Source organism: Scyliorhinus canicula, chromosome 5 (assembly GCF_902713615.1).
Source record: "Scyliorhinus canicula chromosome 5, sScyCan1.1, whole genome shotgun sequence".
Lineage (NCBI taxonomy): Eukaryota > Metazoa > Chordata > Chondrichthyes > Carcharhiniformes > Scyliorhinidae > Scyliorhinus > Scyliorhinus canicula.
Window position 1 is genome coordinate 136,354,846 of NC_052150.1, and position 25,314 is coordinate 136,380,159.

General features: G+C 48.3%; 1 protein-coding gene across 2 annotated transcripts in view; it reads right to left on the bottom strand.

The window, feature by feature from the left end:
* Positions 1-25,314, bottom strand: part of LOC119966291 (growth factor receptor-bound protein 10-like) — a 200,718-nt gene that overhangs the window by 158,823 nt on the left and 16,581 nt on the right. For both annotated transcript variants that reach the window (XM_038797747.1, XM_038797748.1), the window contains exon 2: positions 10,867-11,005. In XM_038797747.1, the coding sequence (XP_038653675.1) occupies positions 10,867-11,005 (139 nt within the window). The remainder of the gene's footprint in view (positions 1-10,866; positions 11,006-25,314) is intronic.

A 25,314-nucleotide genomic window follows, 5' to 3' on the forward strand; every position in this document is an offset into this window, starting at 1 on the left:
TCTTGGAAAGAGCACCCTACCCACCACCCAAGGTCAACACCTCCACCCTATCCCCACAACTCAGTAACCCCACCCAACACTAAGGGAAATTTTGGACACTAAGGGCAATTTATCATGGCCAATCCACCTAACCCGCACATCTTTGGATTGTGGGAGGAAACCGGAGCACCCGGAGGAAACCCACGCACACACGGGGAGGATGTGCAGACTCCGCACAGACAGTGACCCAAGCTGGAATCGAACCTGGGACCCTGGAGTTGTGAAGCGATTGTGCTATCCACAATGCTACCGTGCTGCCCCTAATGACACAGTCGCTCAATGTCAGCGTCGATCACGGGCCACTATACATAGCTCCGGGCCAATATTTTCATTTTCAACATCCTAGAGTGTCCGTTGTGGAAGTCCTGCAAGAGTGGGCCGTGCCCAGAGTCTGGAACTATCACCCGTGTTCCCTAAAGGATTACGCCGTCCTCTACGCTCAGCTCCTGGATTTTGGCCTGAACGCATTCAAATTATCCGATAAAGCCCGGTGCTGAGCCTCATAATGGATAATGTGACGCACACGGGACAGTTGCCAGTCTATCTGGGACCAACTGTGGATACTCAAGACTGTGACTGGTAAAGCATCCATAAAATGCAGGGCAGCAATTACATAGTCTTCTGGCGGCGACGGTGGTGGTCTGGTGGACAGAGGAAGGCAGCTCAATGTGTCCGTGTGGTGGATCTTTGACCTCGCCCGATGGTCCAACGTTCATACACATATACGGCCAGCAACAAGGCCGAACACTGGATGCGAGCAGGCGCAAACTACGACCCCTGGCTCTGCACTTCGCCACCATAGGAAACATTCATTCTGAATCAGCCCCATCTAATCCTGTTAGAACTTGAGAAGTTTTTATGAGATTCCCTCTCAATCTTCTACAGTGCAATGAATATAATCCTAACCATCTAACACTCCCACCATGCCAGGAATCAGCAACCTTCGCTGCACTCCCTCCACAGCAAGAACATCCTTCCTCAGATGAGGGCACCAAAACAGCACACAATACTCAGGTGTGGCCTCACCAATGCCCTATGCAATTGCAGAAAGACATTGGTATTCCTAGACTCAAATCGTCTTGCCTTGAAGACCAACATACTGTTATGGACCAGGGTTCAGAAAACACCAAAGTACATTATGGAGTTCAGTTAATTGTTTATTGATTTTGGTTATGATGAGTACCAGAGCCTGCCTTTCAAGTATGAGTGAACAGAACTCTTGCGTGCTTTTAATCAAAAAACAAGCTTTATTCTATGCATTTAGTTAACATTTTTATAAACACACAGTAACAATTTTATCAACTACAAACATAAAAACTCCACACCGCTACGGTAATCTATGTATAACCCTTAATGAATTCCCACTTTAACTGTTCCAATTAAATAACAAGATCCCATAAACGAAAAAAAACTTTTTTTTTAAAAGAAAGGTGTGTCCCAGCACATGACACTCTTACTGGTATAAGACTTGTTCGTGATACTCTATTCCCCTTCTCAAACAGCAGGTTTAAATTCCTTCCAGAAAGCAGTTATCTTTTTTAATTTACCAAGTAGTCTGGAAACAGCTTTTAAAATGAAGATAGAGAAACACTTCTTTCAACCTGTGCAGTTCAAAACACAGTTCAAAACTCAAAACGAAAGTAAAACCCACAGACCACAAACCAGCTCCAAACTCAAAGCAAAAGTAAAAACTCAGAGCCGTCGCCCAGCTCCACCCAATTACATCACTGAAGCCATGTGATAAGACACAAACATTTCTTAAAGGGACACTCCCTTGACAATACCATTTGCCTTCTTTACTGCCTGCTATATCTGCGTGCTTATTTTCAGCGACTGATGCACGAGAACACCAAGGTCTCACTTTACGGTCTCTCGCAATTTACATCCATTGAAATAATAATTTGCGCTCAAATTTATCCTCCAAGGCTTTCAAGCTTGGAAAGCTCCCATCTATAAATAGATCCCCCATCCTTCTAATTCCTGCCTTTTGCCATCTCCAGAACCCACCATCCAGTCTACCCGGTACAAACCGATGATTACTATAAATCGGGGTCCACACCGATGCTCCCTCCACTCTCTTATATCTCCCCATTGCCCCCAGATTCCCAGAGCCACCACCACGACTTGTGGAGTATCGGGCTGCCGAGAACGGAAGAAGTGCCATTATCAGTGCTCCCAAACCTGTGTATTTGCATGACGCCGCCTCCATCCGCTCCCACGCCGACCCCTCCCCCACTACCCAATTCGTAATCATGGCCAAATTAGCCACCCAGTAATAATTACAGAATTCGGCAGCGCCACCCCCCCCACCCCCGCGCTCCAGCAACACGTTCTGCACTTGCGGGGTTTTACCCGCCCACACAAAGCCCAAAATAACCTTATTCACCCGTTTCAAAAAGGCCTTTGGGATGAAGACGGGGCAGCACTGAAAGACACACAAAAATCTTTGGAGCACCGTCATTTTCACGGTCTGTACCCTCCCTGCCAGTGATAGCAGGAGCATGTCCAATCTCTGAAAGTCCCCTTCCATTTGTTCTACCAACTGGGATAGGTTTAACTTGTGCAGTACCTCCCATTCCCGGGCCATCTGGATTCCCAGATACCGAAAGCTCTTCCCACCATTCTAAGCGGCAGCTCTCTCAGTCTCTTCTCCTGTCCTCTTGCCTGGATCACGAACATCTCGCTTTGCCTCCATGTTCAATTTATACCCTGAAAAATTGCCCAATTCCCCCAGGATTCGTATTACTTCCCCCATCCCCTCTAACGGGTCTGAAATATACAAATGCAGGTTATCTGCGTAATGAGAGACCTGGTGCTCCACCTCTCCCACCCTGTAACAGCCCGTTCCAGTTCCTAGAGGCTCTTAACGCCAAGACCAATGGCTCTATGGCCAGAGCAAACAGTAACGGGAAGAGGGGGCACCCTTGACTCATCCCTCGGTGTGGTTTAAAATACCCGACCTCAGCCGGTTCGTACGCACACTCGCTACTGGTGCCTGATAGAGCAACCGCACTTCAACTCAGTCAGTAAAGTCCTCACCAAACCCAAAAACCTTCCCAGCGCCTCCCACAGGTAATTCCACTCCACCCAATTAAAAGCCTACTCTGCATCCATCGCTACCACCACCTCCACTCCTTCTGAGGGCATCATAATAACATTCAAAAGCCTTTGAGCATTGGCCGGGAGTTGCCTGCCCTTTACAAATCCTGTCTGGACTACCCCCATCACCCCCAGGACACAGTCCTCTATCCTTGTTGGCAGTATTTTAGCCAGCAGTTTGACATCCACATTCAGTCGAGAAATTGGCCTGTATGACCCGCATTGCTCCGGATCCTTCTCCCGATTCAGGATCAATGAAATTGAGGCCTGCGACATTGTGTGTGTGTGTCTGTGTGTGGTGGGGGGGACTCCCTTCTCTCTTGCTCCATTAAATGTCCTCACCAGCAGTGGCCTCTATATCTCTGAAAATGTCTGATAGAATTCCACAGGGTAGCCGCCAGGCCGCGGGGCCTTGCCCGACTGCATGCCCTCCAGCCACTCGATTGTTTCCTCAATCTCAATTGGGGCTCCCAGCACTTCCACCACATCCTCATCTACCCTCAGAAACCTCAACTGATCCAAAAACTACCTCATTCCCTCTATCCTAGCCGGGGGTTCCGACTCATATAATTTATTATAAAAGTCCTCAAACTTCACCCCCACTGGGTCCAGTACAGTATTCCCGCCTCTACTCTTCACTTTGCCTATCTCCCTGGCCGCCTCCCTTTTCCTGAGCTGGTGCGCTAACATTCTGCTTGCCTTTTCCCCGTAATCAAAATCCCCCCCCCCCCATTGCCTTCCTCAACTGTTTCACCGCGTTCCCTGTGGTCAACAGTGCAAACTCCGCCTTTAGCCTCCGCCGCTCCCTCAGTATCCCGCGTCCAGGACCTCCAAGTATCTCCTGTCCACCTGGGGTATCTCCTCCACTAACCTATCCCTCTCAGCCCATTCCAGCTTTTCTCTGTGGACCCATATACTCTGACCACTGCCTTTAAAGCTTCCCAAACCGTTGCTGCAGAGAACTCCCCCGTATCATTTGTTTCCAGGTACTTCTGGATGGATTTGTTAACCCGCCCACAGTTCGCTTCGTCCGCGAGCAACCCCACATCCAGTCTCCACAGTGGGCGTTGCCCTCTCTCCACAGTAACCCTCAGATCCATCCAATGTCAGGCATGATCCGACACTGCGATTGCCGAGTACTCAGTATCAACCACCCCCGGTGTTAGCGCCCTGCTCAGAAAAAGAAATTCAATGCGAGATTATACCTTGTGGACATGTGAGAAAAATGAAAACTCCTTCACCCTTGGCCATGCAAACCTCCATGGGTCTACTCCCCCCATGTGTTCCATAAACCCCTTCAATTCCTTTGCCGCGGCTGGCTTCCTCCCTGTCCTGGATTTTGACCGGCCCAATTCTGGATCAGTGACTGTATTAAAATCTCCTCCCAAGATCAAGTTATGTGACTCTAAGTCTGGGAGCTTATCTAACACCCATCTCATCAATTCCACATCGTCCCAAATCGGAGCATATATATGTTCACAAGTACCACCCGCACCCCCTCCAGCTTCCCACTCACCATTACGTACCTACACCCCATGTCTGACACGATTCTCCCTGCCTCGAACGCCACTCGTTTATTGAGCAAGATTGCTATCCCCCTGGTATTTGAGTCCAGCCCCCGAGTGGAATACTTGGCCAACCCACCCCTTTCTCAATCTTGCCTGGTCTGTAACCTTTAGGTGTGCCTCTTGTAGCATTGCCATGACCGCCTCCAGCCCCCTCAAATGCACAAACACATGAGCCCTCTTGACCGGCCCGTTTAACCCTCTGACGTTCCATGTAATCAGCCTGGTCGGGGAGCTTCCTCCCCCTCCCTCCCCTCCCCCCCCCCCCCCCCCCCCCCCACTAGCCATCGCACTTTTTAGGTCAGCCTCTAGCTAGCATCCTCCGCCTCCTCGAGCCCCTCCCTTGGGCATTCACCATTCCCAATCTCCCTTTTTGTCCCCTAGTAACAGTTCTTCCACTGTCAGCAAAGCAGCACCCCCCGCCCCCGCCCCCTCACCCCCTAGCAACAACACTAGAAACCCAACCCCCCAAGTCAAGCTCCAGCTTAACACCTGCTCGTCCCCCACTGTGCTTCCGTGAATCAGCTGACCCATGCTGACTTGATAGTACCCGCTCCTGGCACCAAACAGTCTGTCTCCCCATTGTACTCTCCCCTCTCCCCCCACTTGGACAAACATATTAAAAGCATCACATTCCCCAGTAAACAAACATCAGAAAAAACAGTGAAGAGCAGCCACTTTAGAAAAAAAAAATACACCAAAAACAGAACCAACCCCAAAGCCCATCCCCCCTCTAACCTGCTCCCTGCAAGACAAAGTTATCTTTAGCCATCCAAACAGTCCCTTATTGCACATAACACTACTTATGCAGCCCAGCACAACAAGTCGCCACCACAGTACTCTTCAAGGCTTCAGTGCCCTTTAGTTCACCTCCAGCCTCTTTTCTTTAATAAAAAAAGTCCATTCTTCGTCTGGTGAAGTCCCATTCCTCATGTGTGACCCACAGATGGGCTGGATACAACATCCGGAACTTCGCCCCCTTCTTAAAAAGGGCTGTTTTCGCTCGATTAAACCCAGCTCGCCTCTTGCCAAATCTGCGCCCAGGTCCTGATAAATGCGCAGCTCATAATTCTCCCACTTGCTGCTCCGTTCCTTCTTGGCCCACCGAAGAACGTGTTCCTTGTCCAGGAATCGGTGAAACCGTACCACCATCGCCCTCGGCGCTCGGTCGCGAGGGCTGTGCGCGCTCTATCCACTTCCAGGGACCGAGGGAACGGCTCAGCCCCAATCAACTTCTCCAACATGCCGGTCACATAAGCCCTCATTTCCGATCCCTCACTGCCTTCAGGGACGCCGACAATTCTAAGATTCTGCCTCCTGGACCTGTTCTCTAGGTCCTCCAGCTTCTCCTGCATTCTTTTCTGGCGGTCGTTCATCATCTCCAGCTTGGTCTCCAGCACGGTTATGTATTCCTCGTGCTCCGATACCTTTTTCTTCACCTCCTGGATCGCTCTTCCGTGGGTCTCTTGATTCTGCACAACTTGATCAATCAAAGCCTTAATTGGGTCCAGCGTGTCCTTCTTCCGCATAGCGAAGCAATCTTCGAAAAACTTTACCAGCTGCTCTGTCGACCACTGTGCCGTATCCCCGCGGCCCTTGCTCTCCACCATGCTTTCTCGCGTTACCAGCTCTGCTTGCATCTTCCTTATAGGACTTTGTCTTGTCACATGGCCATTTCTGGTCCAATTCTCCATACACCGGAGGGGGATTTCTCCTCACTCTTGACCGATTTATTCCATAAAATCCAGAAAAAAAACGGGGGAAAAAGGTTCAAAAGTCGGTCACAGGCGGGAGCCATCAAATTTGAGACCTACTCCTCCATGGCTGCCACCGGAAGTCCCAAAACCATTTCTTTACCAATACTAATATCTTTCAGCTCCTCATTAAAACATGTGTTTCTTGGAACTTCCAGTACATTATTCATGTCTTCCTTTGTGAAGACAGAAGCAAAGTACGAATTTAGTTCCTTAGCCATTTCTTTGTCCCCTGTCACATACCTATGGTCCGTCAGAACCATAAAGGGATTCCAGTAGATATATTAGTGGAATTTCTTCACACTGAAAACAACAGCCTGACCTTCCTTTTTGATCTGGCCAGTTTCATTGGCCGTCCGCAAGGGTCCCTGGACATGAAATTGGTGGGGCGCTCTTTCCCGTCGGCCATGCGGTGAGCAAGGATGGCCCTGACCCCGTAAGCCGACACCTCACTTGGAGGGGTCAAACTGAATCAACTGCTGGGCGGGCGTTAGCAGTTGTCGCATATCCAAAATAAAAGTCTGCTGGGGCTCGTCCCACGCACATGGTAGGCCCTTTTTCAACTGCCGGTGTAGGGGGGCCAACAGGATGGCTAATGGGCAGCACAGTAGCAGAAGTGGACAGCACTGTGGCTTCACAGCGCCAGGGTCCCAGGTTCGATTCCCCGCTGGGTCAGTGTCTGTGCGGAGTTTGCACGTTCTCCCTGTGTCTGCGTGGGTATCCTCCGGGTGCTCCAGTTTCCTCACACAGTCCAAAGACGTGCAGGTTAGGTGGATTGGCCATGCTAAATTTCCCTTAGTGTCCAAAAAAGTTAGGAGGGGTTATTGGGTTACGGGGATAGGGTGGAAGTGAGGGCTTAAGTGGTTTGGTGCAGACTCGATGGACTGAATGGCCTCCTTCTGCACTGTATGGTCAATGTTCTGTGTTCTATGTTTGGGATGAACTTCCCATAGTAATTGACCAAACCCCGGAAAGAGCGGACTTCTGTTGGCCTGCCTGGGACAGAGTCCTGTCGGATAGCCCTCACCTTGAGCTCGACAGAATGCAAGCCATGACGGTCCACTCGTTAACTGAGGTACATGACTTCGGCCACGTTAAAAATTCATTTCTCCCGCCGAAGGCAGATAACGACTACTTGGAACCTTCATAAAACCTTAGCCAAGTTCCATAAATGTTCCTGGTTGGAGGAGCCCGTGATTAGGTCATCATTGAGGTACCAGAGATAAAACCATGACCTGGGGTAAACCACACAGCAAAACATATCAAAAATAGGAACAGGAGGCGGCCATTTGGCCCTTCAAGCCCGCTCCACCATTTATTATGATCACGACTGATTATCCAACTCAATAGTCGAAATCCGCTTTCCCAATAGGCAAGCAGATGTACTTGTACAGGCCCCGGTGCATGTTGACCATTACCAAGTCAGTTATAGGACCAACTGGAAGTGCACATGGTTCATGTCTAGCTTAGTGATCGTGCAACTGCCACTATGCTTCACATACAAGTCCTCGAGGCAGGGAACGGGGGAATGATCCAAACGAGAGACTTGGTTCACTGTCATTTTGTAATCGGTGATTAGGCACACGGAGCTGTCAGACTTCAGCACAGTGAAGTTGGGGCAGATAATCGGAGAACTGAATGGCACATACGATGCCCAGATGCCCCATATGATCTAATTCAACATATACCTTCGGCCTCTGGGCATACAGGACGGGTCATGCCCGAAAATAGCACGGCTCCACACTGATCCTGGCCCCCTGTATGGTGACCAGGTTATCGTGGAATATGTCGGGAAACTTCGACAAGACTCCTTCGAGTCCGTTTGGGTACATTTGGCAAACACGCTGCCAATCTAACCACAGATGTTGCAACCAGTCGCAGCCCAGCAAACTCGGTCCATTGCCGTGCACCACTAGCAGCGGTCGGCTCGCCGACTGCTGTCCGTATGTGATGGTGACCAGCAAAATCAAATTCCAAATAAATGCACCAACACCCTTTACATTTCTAGGGCAGAGCTCTTCCCCACAGAACCAGTATGTCTGCAAGGACAAAGGGACCTGGACTCTTCTGTTAAACCCCTAAAAATACCAGTTCTGAAAAAAAAACACATCCTTTACCAAACCCAGGAGAAGTGGAAGGTAGTAACATGACTTCCCCCATGCTGTTGGAAGCTGTAACCTTGCCGTATGGAACTGAACCAGGGAGTCTACTATTTTACAACCCAACAGTTAACAGGGCAGCACGGTAGCATTGCCTTTAGCACAATTGCTTCACAGCTCCAGGGACCCAGGTTCAATTCCCGGCTTGGGTCACTGTCTGTGCAGAGTCTGCACGTTCTCCCCGTGTGTGCGTGGGTTTCCTCCGGGTGCTCCGGTTTCCTCCCACAGTCCAAAGATGTGTAGGTCAGGTGGATTGGCCATGCTAAATTGCCCTTAGTGTCCAGAATTGCCCTAGTGTTGGGTGGAGTACTGGGTTTGTGGGGATAGGGTGGAGATGTGGGCTTGGGTAGGGTGCTCTTTCTAAGAGCCGGTGCGGACTCGATGGGCCGAATGGCCTCCTTCTGCACTGTAGATTCTATGAAAACAGCAGGGAGCTATGTCCAGGAAAATTGCCAGGCCTCATCAACACTACGTACTGCTGGAACAATGGAACTCTGCCTCAGTGCCTATAAGACTAATTCATCTCTATCTCTCTTCTTCCAACATGGAAGTCTTCACTTCTAGAAAGATGGATTAGCCTGCTAATCTCTGATTCTGGATCACATGAAACCATAACTCTTATGTTATTGTGGTCTTTGCATCTGTAGCTTATTCTTTCACTTTTCCCCCCTTTTATGCACGAGTGCAAAGGAGCAGACATTGTGTAACCCCTTTTCCACATTTCAAGTGCGTGTAAAATAAAACCAATCCTCTTATTTTACCACCATGTTTGCTGTGGGTCTATTAATAGAGGATCGGATCACTTCAAACTGAAGGGCTGGGGGAAACCAAAAAGACCATTCTGTTTATGGACGGGGAGCAGGAAAAGAAATCCGAGCTGTTTAAATTAATCCCCCTCCTGCCCGTTAACAGGTACATTAATTTTGATAACCATTTGGCATCAATGAGATCCACCACTGAACATGTGGAAACTCCATGGACTTTTGCAGCATCATCTTCCACCAGATACTCAGGAGCATGTCCAGACAAGTTTTCTCTTCCAATTTTGAGGTCATAGACTACAACCATGAGGTAAACGGTTTCACTGGCACCATGTGGTCTGCTGCTACACCACCCGGAAGAGATACAAAATCACGGTCTTCTTGTAGGGGTATGCCAAGACTGGGAAGAGATTATACTGCTGTGTGATAATGTCAACATTTCCAGTCTCTCTACCAGAACTGCCTAAAGCATGCAGATATGCTGAATTGATCACAGACCGAAGCTGCCTACAGGAGGTTCCTCTCAGGACTCGAGTTTATGGGGCAGGGATCCTGTCAATCCATACAGTCTCCCATCCACCAGTGCAATCTCCAGTGCCCCACTGCTGTAGGACAACAATAGATTTAAGAACATACACATTACATGAGCAAACATCACAGTAGCAAATACTGGGCATTTATGGCTACACTGAATTGACTAAAGATTGTTTGTTCATGCAAAGGGACACATGCACGTTTCACCAGGTGGCAAAAAATATATGTTAGTAGTTTCAAAGATTGAATGCACTTCACTGAGGACATAGGAAGTTGTTGATAGGAATGTTAATGTGATGCCACATTTGCAAGTTAAAAAGGCAAGACCATTACATTGTATTGTACCTTTCTTCCGAGCAAGTTGAAGCACGGCTTTCATTAGATCAGTGTACTTGATACCAAATCAGATGGATGCCAGCACTTAGATTTGCACTCAGATGGTGCCCTGGGTTCAGTGTACTTAAAAAAACAAACTTGATTGCTCAGGAACCACCTCAGACTTTGAAAAAGCATCTACCATCCAAATCCCCAAAAGCAGTCGAGACAGTACTTAACCTAAGCAATTGTTAAAACATAATACAACAATTTACAAAAATGACAACTTAAAGTTATATAAATGACAACTTAATCAATACAGATGAGCTATAAAAAGACTTATCGAAGATGGGAATATTGAAGGAAACGCCATTAAATACAGAAACAACATCTGGCATCAGATCTTAAAGAGTCACCACTGCCTTTTTTCCCTTATTGGTGACCTCCGATTACCTTTACAGATTACCAAATGTGAATAATTTGTATTGTTTTCAATACAAATTGAAAATATTAATTCAAAATTTTCTTGCAAGCATCAGGAAAATTGAGAAATAACTTACAGCACGAAAAATACACAGTAATTCATACATATGTAAAGCGGTTCACATTTTGAAACAGCATTAAATGCATTTCTACTCACATGATTATGGGTAGGTGGATTCTGAGGCATAGAACCAGGAGTCAACACTGGAGAACTAGCGGGGCTACACAGTTCTGGAAAAGGATTTGGGATGGCAGGTAAAGATGACGTACGGAACTGATCATCTTCCTGGAGTCTTCTGTACATTAAGATTTAAAGATTGTACATAAAAAATTGAGTTCAATAATTTACAAGTAAAATGTTACATTTATCAATTGTATCTGCAGAATTTACATCATTCTACCTCCTGTAATGCAACATGTTTAAAAAATTGTACTGCAGCCTACTGATAGCTTGTCTTCAGTCTTAGAGTTTGCACTCGGTTTTTTAATTTTATAAAACCATTTCAATGAGCAGCATAAAAAAGGGAATTTAGTATAAAAAGTTTGAATCAAACAGCTTCAATTAAATCATTTCGAATTCAAAATATAATGTTGTAATCTCCTCGGAGATTGCTCCCGTTATGTCATGGGACAGGAGTATGAAAAAGATTTTATACAATGTACTCAGTTATCATATGGAATTGCTTATGGACAAAATAAAAATATTTATTAAATTGTGCCACCATACCGCTGCATGAAAAGAGCTCGTGTTTTTTAATTCATTCATGGGATGTGGGCATTGTGTTTATTGTCCATTCTCATTGTCCTTAAGACAGTCGTGACTACTTTCTTTAACTACTGCAATCCTTGATGTTCAGGTACACCCAATGCTATTTAAGTGTCCCAAGACTTCAAAACAGAGATAGTGAAAGAATGGCATTGGCCCAGAACTTCCAATCTTTGGATTGGATGGACCCCCTGGAAACTGTAGACCAGTCAGCCAAACATCTGGAATCCATTCTGATGATGGTTATAGCAGGATACTTCGAAAATCATGATTTAATCAGGCAGTCAATATGGGTTTGTGAAATGCAAATAGTATTTAACTAATTTATGAGAGATTTTTGAGGAAGTAACAAACAAGGTAGGTAAAGCAGAGCCTGCACTTGCATTTCCAGAAGGTATTTGATAAGACGCTACATCAAAGGTTGCTACTCAAAATTACTTGGTGGAGGGCAGCGCGGTGGCCCACTGGTTAGCACTGCAGCCTCAAGGTGCCGAGGTCCCAGGTTCAATCCGGCTCTGGGTCACTGTCCGTGTGGAGTTTGCACATTCTCCACATGTTTGCGTGGGTTTTGGCCTCACAACCCAGAGATGTGCAGAGTAGGTGGATTGGCCACGCTAAATTGCCACCGTATCTCTACTCAACTTAACAGTACTTCCTCGTATACGGAGGCCCTGGCCATGCTCGATCGAATGTGCGTGAGGCCCATCAACGAGGTCTGCGCGCGCCACATTTTTATGACCCGCCGCCAGCGCCCCGCAGAGTCGCTGGACGAATTCCTGCGCGTTTTAAAAGCCTTAGCTCGGGACTGTAATTATCAAGCTGTATCAGCCGCCCAGCATATGGAGCTTGCTGTCCGAGATGTGTACATGGCAGGGCTCAGGTCAAATTATGTGCGCCAGCGGTTGCTTGAAAAAGGGACCCAGAACTTGGAGGACACTGTAGAGTTAGCTACAACCATGGAGGTCTCGTTCCGCAGCCTCACCTCGTTCCCCGCGGACCAAGCGACCCCATCCTGGGCCCCCGACCAGCGACTGCCCCAGGCCTGCGCCGCACAGCCACCCACCCACTACGCAGCCCCAGTGTGCCATTTTTATGGGCAACCCGACACCCACGGCAGCACTGCCTGGCCCGCAACGCCACCTGCAGCAGCTGCGGTCGCAAAGGACACTATGCCCGGGTCTGGCTGGCGAAGAAATCCCCTCTCCAAACTCTCCCGCAGCCCAGAGCACTTGCTTCCAAAACGCGCAGGCCCACAGGCCCCAAAATGCTGCAGCCTGTATGCCGACTCCGCCCCCACCCAACACGTGCGACTCATGGGGGCCGCCCATCTTCCTCGCCGCCCGCCACGTGCGATCCATGGGGGTGGCCATCTTGGGATCCATCCTCTTCAAACACTGAAACTCACCTCGAAGACTACGACCTCAGTGGACAGTCATCACGGGGCCACTCCAGCACAGCTGATCGAGCCGCCGACTACCCCGCAACTCAGTGCGGTCACATTGGACTAGTCGCGTCCGAAACACCTTCGCAACTCGATGATGACCGTTAAAATCACCGGGTACAGTACACCGTGCCTCTTCAACTCCGGGAGCACCGAGAGCTTCGTACACCCAGATCTGGTAAGACGCTGTTCGCTCCCTATCTTCCATGCACGGCAAACTATCTCCCTCGCTTCGGGCTCACACTCTGTTCACCTCCAAGTGCGCACCGTCGTGACCCTAACGATTCAAGGCGCCAGCTACTCGAACTTCCAGCTATATGTACTCCCCGAACTCTGCGCCCCATTCTTACTGGGACTCGACTTCCAGTGCAAGACACTCAGTGAATTGGCCTCCACAGCCTTCTGTGGCAAAGAGTTCCACAGATTCACCACCCTCTGCCTGAAGACATTCCTCCTCATCTCTGTTTTAAAGGGTCGTCCCTTTAGTCTGAGATGGTGTCCTCTGATTCCAGTTTTTCTTAGAAGTGGAAACATCCTTTCCATGTCCACTCTATCCAGGCCTCGAAGTATCCTGTATGTTTCAATATGATCCCCCCCTCATCCTTCTCAACTCCAACGAGTACAGACCCAGAGTCCTCAACCGCTCCTCATACGACAAGTTCTTCATTCCAGGGATCATTTTTGTGACCCTCCTCTGGACCCTTTCCAAGGCCGGCACATCGTTCCTTAGATACGGGGTCCAAAACTGCTCACAATACTCCAAATGGGGTCTGAACAGAGCCTTATAGAGCCTCAGAAGTACATCCCTGGTCTTGTATTCTAGCCCTCTTGACATGAATGCTAACATTGCATTTGCCTTCTTAACTGCCGACTGAACCTGCACATTAACCTTAAGAGAATCACGAACAAGGACTCCCAAGTCCCTTTGTGCTTCTGATTTCCAAAGCATCTTCCCATTTAGAAAATAGTCTATGCCTATATCCTTCCAAAGTGCATAACCTCACACTTTTCCACATTGTATTTAATTTGCCACTTCATTGCCCACTCTCCTAGCCTGTCCAAATCCTTCTGCAGGCCCCTTGCTTCCTCAATACTACCTGTCTCTCTGCAGGGGCAAAATTCTCCGACCCCACGTCGGGTTGGAGAATCGCCCGGGGCCGCCGAAAATCCTGCCCCCGCCGTGGCAGAAATTCTCTGCCACCCGGTAAGTGGCGGCAGCAGGAATCGCGCCACGTCAAGCGGCGAGCCCCCTGCAGCGATTCTCCGGCCCGCGATGGGCCGAAGTCCCGCCGCTGGGAGGCCTCTCCCGCCGCCGAGGTTTGAACCACCTCTGGTGGCGGCGGGATCGGCGGCGGGAGCGGGCCCCCGGGGTCCTGGGGGGGGGGGGGGAGACGATCGGACCCCGGGGGAGCGCCCCCACAGTGGCCAGGCCCGCGATCGGGGCCAACCGATCGGCGGGCGGGCCAGTGCCGTGGGGGCACTCTTTCTCTTCCGCCACGGCCTACACCATGGCGGAGGTGGAAGAGAATCCCCCAGCTCGCATGCGCGAACCGGCGAAGGCCTTTCGGCCAGCCCCGGCGCCGGCCTTTCGGCCAGCCCCGGCGCCGGACGTCAAAGGCAGTTGGTGCCGGTTTTGCCGCCAGTCGGCGTGGTGCCAACCGCTCCGGCGCGGGCCTAGCCCCCAAAGGTGCGGAGAATTGCACACCTTTGGGGAGGCCCGACCCCGGAGTGGTTGGCACCACTCCGCTATGCCGGGACCCGTCGCCCCGCGAGTAGGGGAGAATCCCGCCCCTGATTTTGTATAATCTGCAAATTTAACAACAGGGCCTTCAGTTCCTTCTTCCAGATGATTAATGTATATTGGGAGATGCGCCGCGGCCTCCTCACATTCATATCCCCTGGCTGCATCCTGGGCCTGATCTTTTCCCCTTTATGTCCAACCAATTGCCGTCCTCTTCACCTTTTCCTGCGCTCCGCTGCCCTCGCCCTTTCCTTCTGTGAGCTAGTACTCCTGCTCAAAACAAGGCAGTAACATCCCGTGCAAAAAATTGTTCACGTCTGTAACTTTTTTTCTTTTCTCTCTGTGTCTTCCACATTGTTGCTTTGTCTGCTTTTTGTCTGGGCCATTCGCCCGCACAAACTCATTCACCTCTGCCGGAGTGGTAAAATAGTATTCTTTATTCGGAATGTCATCCAGAGCCTGGCTGGGAATAACATCTTGAATTTTACACCATTCTTGTACAGGACCAATATCATGTGGTTAAACTTGGCCCTGCGCTTTGCCAGGTCTGCCCCCAATGTCTTGGTACACCCATATTGTGTCCTTCCCAACTGCTCATTTCCCAACACAGGATCCTCTCCCGAACCTGGTACCTGTGCAACTTAACCTGCACATCCTTGGTCTGTGGAAAGAAACCCATGCAGACATGGGGAGGTCATGCAAATGCCACAAAGACAGCCGCCCAAGGTTGGAAGCGAACCCAGGTCTCTGGAACTATGAGACAGCAATGCTAACAGTACCACATTTGGGCAGGTCTTCCTCGTCTTGCAGCTTCATCACGTCCTTACCTGGAAGCTCCGCAGCTTCAATCTCTTCAGGTTTCCACCCTTCCAGTTCTTCATCATCCAAGGAGTACTTGGCCTCTTCCAGGCCTCCCTCTGGTAAGTGATCTTGCCTTTGAAGCACCAGATTGCACAGAGCGCAACAGACCACAATGATGTAGGACACCCTTTCTGGAGAGTACAGCAGCGCCCCACCTGAGCAGTCTAAGCTACGGAAGTGCATCTACAGGTTGCCAATGGTCGGTTCTATTTTGGATCTTCTCAAACTATGTGCCACATTGTTTCTTTCCTCCAATGAACTTTGAGGACAATGTTCTGGGGCCATGAGCCATTGTTTAAGCAGGTACCCTGCATCACCAAGCAGCCAGTCCTGTAAGCATCGTGGCCCTTCAATTATCTTAGACATCTGGGAGTGCCTCAGGATGTAAGTGTCATGGGAACTTCCAGACTATCTGGCACCCAACATAGTCACCAACTGTGTGTATCCCACGTGGGTGAGCCCCTGCACTCTGAGGTTTCCCGTTACTTAGGGACCTTCCAAAGTGGCTGCTTATGGTGCCATCTTGTTCCATCAACCCAAACCTAACCTGCTGAAGCCTTCCCTTCCTTATCATTAAGGCCCCCGCCTCCCCCAACCACCCACCACGTGTATGATGTGCTTCTGGTGGCCACTCAGTTGAACATGGAATCCTTTCCTGTTAATGAACATAGACAGCTGCTACCATGTACCTTTCAAAGTCATATGTGCAATTGATCGCACCCTGTACTTTAGCGAAGCCAGAGACTGCCGCAAAACTCAGTAATCTAGCTGTCTGGTCATCTTAACCCAGTGAAAATGTTATATAATGATGCGTCTTCCTGGAGAGGTCATCAATCCATATATCTGTTGAGGACTGAGAAATGTGAAATAGATCGCATGTGGATCCGCAGAATGGCCCACTGGTTGAGTGCAACAGTGACCTTCAGGATCACTGGCAGGGAGTTCCACCAGTCCATGTGGCATTAGTTCCATGTGGCATAAAAAGAGCCAGCAATTTGCTTCACAAGCGCAGAGATTTTTTTAAATTTAAAGTACACTATTCATATTTTTTTCCAATTAAGGGGCAACTTAGTGTAGCCAATTCACCTTCCCTGCACACATTTTTGGGTTGTGGGGTGAGTCCACACAAACACGGGGAGAATGTGCCAACTTCACACGGACAGTGACCCAGGGCTGTGATTGAACGCGGGTCCTCTGTGCCATAAGGCAGCAGTGATAACCACTATGCCGTGATCACAGCTGTTGACATGCGTGGCATTGTCTCTCACTCATTGCCAGATTAGAACAGCACCTTCAGTCAACTTTTGGTCATGCGAGTCACTTCTGTGGGATGGGTCCAACTCCTAATCCTCTGAGTCTTGCTGGGGCTTCCCTGGACCATGGTCTTCAGGCCAAGCCTCTTCTCGAAGCTGTGCTATGCAGCACCATGCCCTTCTCCTCCTCAATCAGATCACTACCATCAAGGCGGTACCAATGAGTAAAGGCACCATTATTAAATCCTCCTCTTCCCTATGGGCAGGTAGATACTTATTCCAATGGCTACCAGAAAGTCTTAGAACTATGCCTGCACTGTTGGTCTTTCCTTGACCCAAATTTCCAACTGATGCAGAACCTCATTAATTTAGGTCACCAAGGTGCCGTCTCAACTACTTGATATCTTAATCCCAGAGAGGGTGCAAGGTGCTTGAGCACATCCAGGATATGTTTAACCTTACTCAATGTACTATGCCATTTTGGAATGACTGGATGCCATTTGGCCGATTGGCCCCTCCTTTGCCGATTCTTTTCCAGTTTTAATTTCAAACTTCATCATAACTTTGGTATCTCAAGATAGTGGTGCTCCATTTTTACTTTCAGACCAGCTTTGATCCTCCCAGTCAGAGTTTGGGTGCCCCCCACGATAGGCAGATAAAAATCCCTCCAGTGATCCTCCAACCTCCCCCTTTATGCCATTGTTGATTTCCCAATGCAGATGTCACCCCTCCCTTCTTGAGGCTGTGTGCATGGTCACAGAGAGCTGACTCCCACCCTTGCAAAGTTTCAAGTACCCCACTTGTTATGTTTCCCCATTTACAGGTTGCAGATGACTCACATGACCATCCCGTCTGCAGCCAAGTACTGAGCCAGACACCCCACCACCAGTGACAGTAAGATTATGACCACACCCTTCACACTAAGCTGTGCCTAATCCTCATTGAGCACACAGACTTTATCCCTCCCTGGAGTGGAAACACATATATGGCATATAGAGCCCTGGATCATGACCCACTAATCCCCAAGACTGCCTTTAATCTTTCACTCTGGCCTCTGGGCATTAGTCCAGGGCATCAGTCCAGGGACTATGACAATCTTTCACTCAGCCCTCTGGCCACTCAATAAAATGAAAGACAGTTTTGCTGCCCCCCGCCAGCTCCACAGGTCTGTGGAAAGCTTCCCTCTTATCCCACACCCCTCCTTTTGTTCAGAGTCTGCGTGCACCCCTGCCCTTTATGCAAATGGAATTCCATCCACCTACTTCTGTACCTGCATTCTATTGTTCGATGTCAGGCTCATGCTTTCCCACCTCTAATCCTCCTTCTGACCATTGTGGGCTAAACTAACATCGCTGAGGAACCGGAGCAATGCTTTGTAAGTAGACTTTGAACATTGCACTCATCTCAAAGTCGTTAAGTGAAATAAGGGTGGACAGTTGCACGCCACTTGCACCTGGCTGTGATTTAGACCAGTCGAATTTCCCGTTGGTGTGCACATTAATGTGAATTGTTCTGTTCATCAATATTTAAGAAATGGCTTGGATGATGGGACTGACTATTGTAGCAAGATTTGGTAAGGACATGAAGATTGATAGGCAAGCAAGTTGAAAGGAGGATGCAATGAGTCTGTAAAGGGATAAAGAGAGATCAAGAGATTCAATTCTTTGAGGGGGTAACTAGGTGTATAGATGAAGGTAGAGCAGTTAATGCCGTATACATGGATTTTAGTGAGGCATTTGATAAGGTTCCCCATGGTCAGCGCATGAAGAAAGTAAGGAGGTGTGGGATAGAGGGAAATTTGGCCAAATGGATAAGTAACTGGCTATCATATAGAAGACACAGGGTGGTGGTGGATGGAAAATGTTCAGACTGGAGACCAGTTACCAGCGGTGTACCACAGGGATCAGTGCTGGGTCCTCTGCTATTTGTGATTTTTATCAATGACTTGGAGGAGGGGGCTGAAGGATGGGTCAGTAAATTTGCTGATGACACCAAGATTGGTGGAGTAGCAGATGAGATGGAGGGCTGTTGTAGGCTGCAAAGAGACATCGATAGGATGCAGAGCTGGGCCGAAAAATGGCAGATGGAGTTTAACCCCGATAAGTGCGAGGTGATTAATTTTGGTAGGAAAAATTTGAATGCGGATTACAGGGTCAACGGCAGGGTTCTGAGGCATGTGGAGGAACAGAGATCTTGGGGTTCATGCACACAGACCTCTAAAGGTTGCCACTCAAGTGGATAGCGCCGTGAAGCAGGTGTGTTCGAGTTTATTAACAGGGGGCTTGAGTTTAAGAGCCGCGGGGTTATGCTGCAACTGTACATGACCCTGGTGAGACCACATTTGAGTATTGTGCGCAGTTCTGGTCACCTCACTATAGGAAGGATGAGGAAGCATTGGAAAGGGTGCAAAGGAGATTTACCAGGATGCTGCCTGTTTACAGGATAGATCTTATGTTGAAAGTTTGAGGGAGCTAGGGCTTTTCTCTTTGGAGCGGAGGAGGATGAGAGGTGACTTAATAGAGGTTTATAAGATGATGAGGGGTATAGATAGAGGGGACATTCAGAGACTATTTCCTCGGGTGGATGTAGTTGTTACAAGGGGGCATAGCTATAAGGTTCAGTGTGGGAGATATAGGAGGGATGTCCAAGGCAGGTTCTTTACTCAGAGAGTGGTTAGGGTGTGGAATGGACTGCCTGCTGTGATAGTGGAGTTGGACACTTTAGGAACTTTCAAGCGGTTATTGGATAGGCACATGGAGCACACCAGAATGACAGGGAGTGGGATAGCTTGATCTTGGTTTTGGACAATGCTCGGCACAACATCAAGGGCCTAGGGTCTGTTCTGTGCTGTACTGTTCGATGTTCTATATGCTAATACCATGCAAATGGCACCCCCGAAATGGAACAGTAGAAAAGCTGACCCGCCATCATCTCGCTATGAAAGTGTCAAGAGCAAATTCTTTTCTGGTGACGGAAATCTGACTTTTCACAATGACTGTCAGAACTGGAAAATTACAGTAAATATGTCTTCTATGATAGAGGAGATTTTCTCTGTCAATTAGCATGTGGAATTCCCTTTTGCATGAAGCAAGGCTGGATCCTTGAATTTATTCAAGGCAGAGTTAGGCAGATATTTGTTAAGCATGGGAGTTGGAGGGCTTTTCACAGTAACTTGATTGCACTGTAACATAAGCCTACTCGTGACAATAAAGATAAAGATTATTAATTAAGTGTATTGGGGGTGCAGACAGCAAGTTGAGAACACAACCAAATGAGACATGATTTTATTGAATGATGGAGCAGGTTCGAAGAGCTAAATGGCCAGGCCCCCAACCCCCCAAATCCTATGTTCTTATACCCACACCCATTCACCTACCCCTTCGTCTGCCACCCTACCCACCCACCCCTCTCACCTAAAGACTTCATACACTTACATTTTCTCCGCGGCTTCTCAAAATGGTTTTCGGGACCTTTAAATCTTACCAGAATATGCAGTTAATGCTGTAAAAAAAAAAAAAAGGGGCATGGCTTGACTTTCCCCTATAGCCCTGCCCTATGGGTAAGGGCTCCCAGAACAGAATCAAAACAGACCTCCTCAGGAATGTGGAATGTAAGTGTGAGTGAGAAATGCAAATTAGATTCATCCTGGGCAAGGTGTGCTTGTGTGTGTGTGGGGGTTGGGGGGTTTGGGTAAGTTCCAACTGTGATAAAAGGAGCTATGGTGGAAGTGTAAATATAATTGCTTGGCAATTAGTGGCCCTTGTAAAGTGTGATGAATACAGGAATCTCTGATAGCTGAAATTCCTAACTATTTGGTGAAGTAAGAGTTAAAAGTCTGGGTAATGGTGTGTTTGACAGCTGTGGTCATGTTTTAAAATAAATGCTGGTTTGAAAGGTAAATATATTTTAGGAGCCAGGGGTGCAATTAGCCATCATAAAAAACTTGGGCAAATGCAGTTTTGTTTTGAATAATGAGATTCCCTTGTGAGTTAATTCCTTTTAGCTTGGTGAATTGTTCGGTGGAGTTAGGCATCAGGCTTTTTGAGAAAGCATTTCCAATTCAGTTCAGTTTTGGCTGAAGCGGAGTTCACAAGTAAGGCAGTTTTTTCTCACTGTAGGTTAGTTAAAAGAGACCAGCAATACTTAAAAGCAGTGCAGACATGTCGGAGGACAAAGGGAGCTGAAACAACAGTTGAAACAGTTTTTGAAGGCATAGGGAGAATTTCTGGTAGGAATTAGATCTTTTTTGCAAAGCAGTGTCAATAGAGCTCCTTCTTAAAGAATAATTTTCTGTAACCCAAGTATTCCTCTGTCCTATTCTTATTTAAGGTTAATTTAGAGCAGAGATGGTTGTTTTCTTGTTGTTTAAGTAGGAATAAAGATCACATTAAGTATTCACTGTATGGAACTGTATTTTTTGAGTAATTGTATTGGTATGTAATATTAAAGATTTTGGACTTCGATGGCTGCCATGATGTGAATGGTAGTACGCAGGCAGTTCCTGCTTGAAGGCACAGAAGAGAGTTCTTTTTTTCCCGATATTGGGTAGAATTTTGATGAAAAGGTGTCGGAGGAGTAGTTTCCCATTGGAGCGGCATGTCCGCTGATTACTAAACCCGACAGAAAACGGTGAGACCTGGCGTCAGGATGGCTGAGCGGGAAGGGCTGGTGCAAGCTGGAAAGCCCCAGATGGAGCAGTTGATGGCTTTCATTAAGGAGGAATTCCACCAATAGAAGAACGAAATGCGGGAGGCTCACTCAAAGGCCATCAAAGGAGCTATGGCACCCCAAACAGTTTGATGGAATGAGTGGAGATGCTTTTGGAGGTGCAGGGGTCACAGGTTCCGAAGATCGAAGGAGTGATCTCGGACCACAGGGATCATGTGGTGGCTCTGGAGGCGGAGGTGAGGCTCCAAAGAGACTTTTGTAAAACGCTGAGGGAAAAGGTGGAGGAGCAGGAGAATACCTCGAGAAGGCAGTATCTGCGAATAGTGGGCCTGCCTGATGGAGTGAAAAGTGCGAGTGCTGCGAGGTACGTCTCGAAGATGCTGGCGAGGCTGGTGGCGATTCGAGGTGCTTTACCTAGCAAAATTATGGGTGACGTTTGAACGCCGTGAGTATTATTTAGAGATCCCAGAAGCGGCTGAAAACTTCATTAAGGAGCATACACTGGGGGAGAACTGAGTGGACAATGCTTGGGAACCAGGGGCCTGGCACGTCATAATGGTTGGGAACATGTTTGAAGCAGGGGTAGGGTTTGGGGCCATCATCTAGGGTTTTGGGGATTTTCATCCCCTCTGGTTTGGAAGGGGTCCTTTTCTGGATTTGCTGTTTACTGTTGTGATTGTAAGGAGTGGTAGAGGTGAAGCGTTTATGTGGGATGTGTGTTTCAATCCCCCCCCCACCCCCCTCCTGTTTTATGGGACTTTTTGTGTTTAGCATTTGTTTGTTTGCTTTTGGGGGAGACCGCCTGGAGTTCTGAAGGAGTCTTTGTTTGGGTGGGGGAGGGCAAGGTCAATAGGGAGCCTTCTTCCATGAGCTGAGGAGTGGGGGGGGGGGGGGGGGGGGGGGGGGGGGGGGGGGGAATCTGTGTGTGTGAAGAGAGAAGAGGTCGTTGGGAGGTACCTTTGAGCAGGGTCTGCCATGCGAACAAGTAATGCTGATAAACAGAAGTGCAGTGGTGGGGAGAAGCGGGGGGTTGTTTGCACGTGTCAAGGGAGAGATGACATGGTCAGGGGCAGAGAAGGGGGCCATCTGGGATGGGCAGATATAGGGTGAAATTAAGGCGGCAGGAGTTAAGGGAAGATGACGGAGGTAGAGGTGATTGGAGGCCTAAGCTTCTGACAAGGCTGGTACGTGGAACATCCGGGGACTAAATGGGCCGGTTAAAAGGTTGTGGGTGTTCGCGCACTTCAGGAGCTTGAAAGCAGGGAATGTCTTTCTGCAGAGATGCCCTCCACGTGAAGAACCAGGTTAGATTAAGGAAGAGGTGAGTCAGGCTTGTTTCCACCTGGGGTTTGATTCGAAATCGAGAGTGGCGATTTTAATGAGCACAAAAATGGGATTTGAAAGTGCGAAAGAGGTGAGGGATCTAGGTGGGAGATAGGTTGTGAGTGGGGTATTGAAGGGGTGCCGATGGTGTTTGCAAATGCGTATGCCCCAAATAGGGATGATGTGGGTTTTATGAGGGGGTTGTTGGCAGTGATCCCAGATTTGGCCACGCAGCAGTTGATCATGGGAGGAAATTTTAACTGTCCAAGAGCCGAGGGTGGATAGGTCGAGCCCAGGTCGATGTGTAGTGTACGAATGCCCAAGGAGCTGGGTGTGTTTTTGGATAGGATGGGGATGGTGGGGCACACGGTAGCACAGTGGTTAGCATTGTTGCTTCACAGCACTAGTGCCCAAGGTTCGATTGCCGGCTTGGGTCACTGTCAGAGGTCTGCACGTTCTCCCTGCGTCTGTGTGGGTTTCCTCCCAGTGCTCCGGTTTCCTCCTACAAGTCCTGAAAGACGTTCTCGTTAGGTAATTTGGACATTCTGAGTTCTCCCTCTGTGTACCCGAATAGGTACCGGAATGTGGCGACTAGGGGCATTTCATAGTAACTGCTGCTTCCGGATGTGGAAGGGGAAGGGAAAATCGGGGATACATACAAGTGGCTGGGGGAGCAGGGAGGCGAGCGGATTGTGAAGATCAAGGGGAAATGGAAAGGGGGTTGGGAGGGGAGGTGAATTGGACAGTATGGAGTGAGGCACTGCATAGGGTAAACGGGACCTCCTCCTGCGCAAGGATATGTCTTACACAGTTTAAGGTGGTGCATATGACTAGAGCAAGAATGAGTGGGTTCTTCCGGGGGTAGCAGATGAATGTGAGAGGTGTGGGCGGGGGTCAGCGAATCACATGTATATGTTTTGGGGTTATGAAAAATTGGGAAGATTCTGGGTGGGTGTGTTCACGATAGTGAAGAAGGAGGTGGACTCAGACCATTTGGTGGCAATATTTGCGGTTTTAGAGAAGCTTGAGCTCATGGAGAGGAGGAAGGCGATGCCATGGCCTTTGCCTCTCTGGCTGCACGCAGCGGCGGTCGGCATTGCCACCAGAGGTAGCGGCTTGGTTGGGTGACCTGTACGACTTCCTGAGGTTGGAGAAGATAAAGTATGAGTTAAGGGGCTCTGCAGAGGGGTTTGAGAAAAGCTGGGGGAGGTTTGTGACCGCGTTTGAGGAGCTGTTTGTCGCAGTGTTTTGTGGGGAGGGGAGGGAGAAAGATGGTGATAAAGGGGAAATGGGCAGCACGGTGGCACAGTGGGTTATTCCTGATGCCTCATGGCGCCGAGGTTCGATCCCGGCTCTGGGTCACTGTCCGTGTGGAGTTTGCACATTCTCTCCGTGTGTGTGGGTTTTGCCCCCACAACCCACAGATGTGCAGGGTAGGTGGATTGGCCACACTTAACTGCCCCTTAATTGGAAAAAACTGAATTGGGTACTCTAAATTTTTTGAAAAAGAAAAGTGGGGGGGAAACCATTTGTACGGACTGTACTGCTGATTAATGGGGAGCAAGTTTCCTGGGGTGTTTATTTGTTGTAACTGGTTTTGATACATGCTTGTAACAAAATACATTTAAAAAAAGTCATGTTAAAAATTTTTAAAGTAATAAAGTTTATTTTAAAATACCAAATCCCTATTTCTTTGTCAATCACTCCTGGAGCAAAGTACCCTCTCAGTTTTACAAAAGTAAAATACAATATTAGGCTTTCTGTCCAGTGTCCTAGCCACTGTTGGGGTCTAGTCTGGGATCATAATAAAGGTAAATACTTTCATTTGTTCTTCATTTTTAACTGGAAGTCAGAGCAGTTTTTTAGGGTAGACCAAGGAGGAGGAACAACTCCCACAGCTCTACTAACAACATTTGGAGACAGGAAGAGAGCAAGAAGGCAGCTCTCATTTCCCTGCTGACAGCAGTAAAATGAAGAAAGCAAGTTCCAGAGGAACTTAAGGACAGTTGGTTCTATAAACATGGAAATGGAACAGGATAATGTTCATGGTTAGCACAAAGTGGAGAAAAAAATCAGCTGTGTGAAGCCAAGTTCCTGAGATTTCTAAAGTAATCCTAATGTTTGGAATGTCTCACTACAGCTGCAATTTTTAAAAATCTAATTAGGAAGACATTATTGGCTTGCTATCAGAGCTTGTGTTAACAATGGAAGTCAGTCAGGCTATAAATCCTGAAGGGTTCACGTAAAATCCTGGAGTGGAATTACTGATCGAAGTGGAGTGGAAGCTCGGGTCCACAGGAATCTTTTAGAAACACTGACTGGATTTTGGAATGCAAATTGCTAATTGAAAGCATGATCATGAGAAAAGGTTTTAAAACTTTGGGAGTGGAGTTTGAAAACTCTCAAAAGACAATCATCTGGAGGGGTTCGGAGGAGGAAATCCACAGGCAAACGTGGTTTCAGAGTGGAGCGTATATTTGACTACAGCTAGTGTGCATTAAAAAAAGGGACTTTTGAGTCAATGGGGCCATTGTAGCTTCAATAGTAATGTG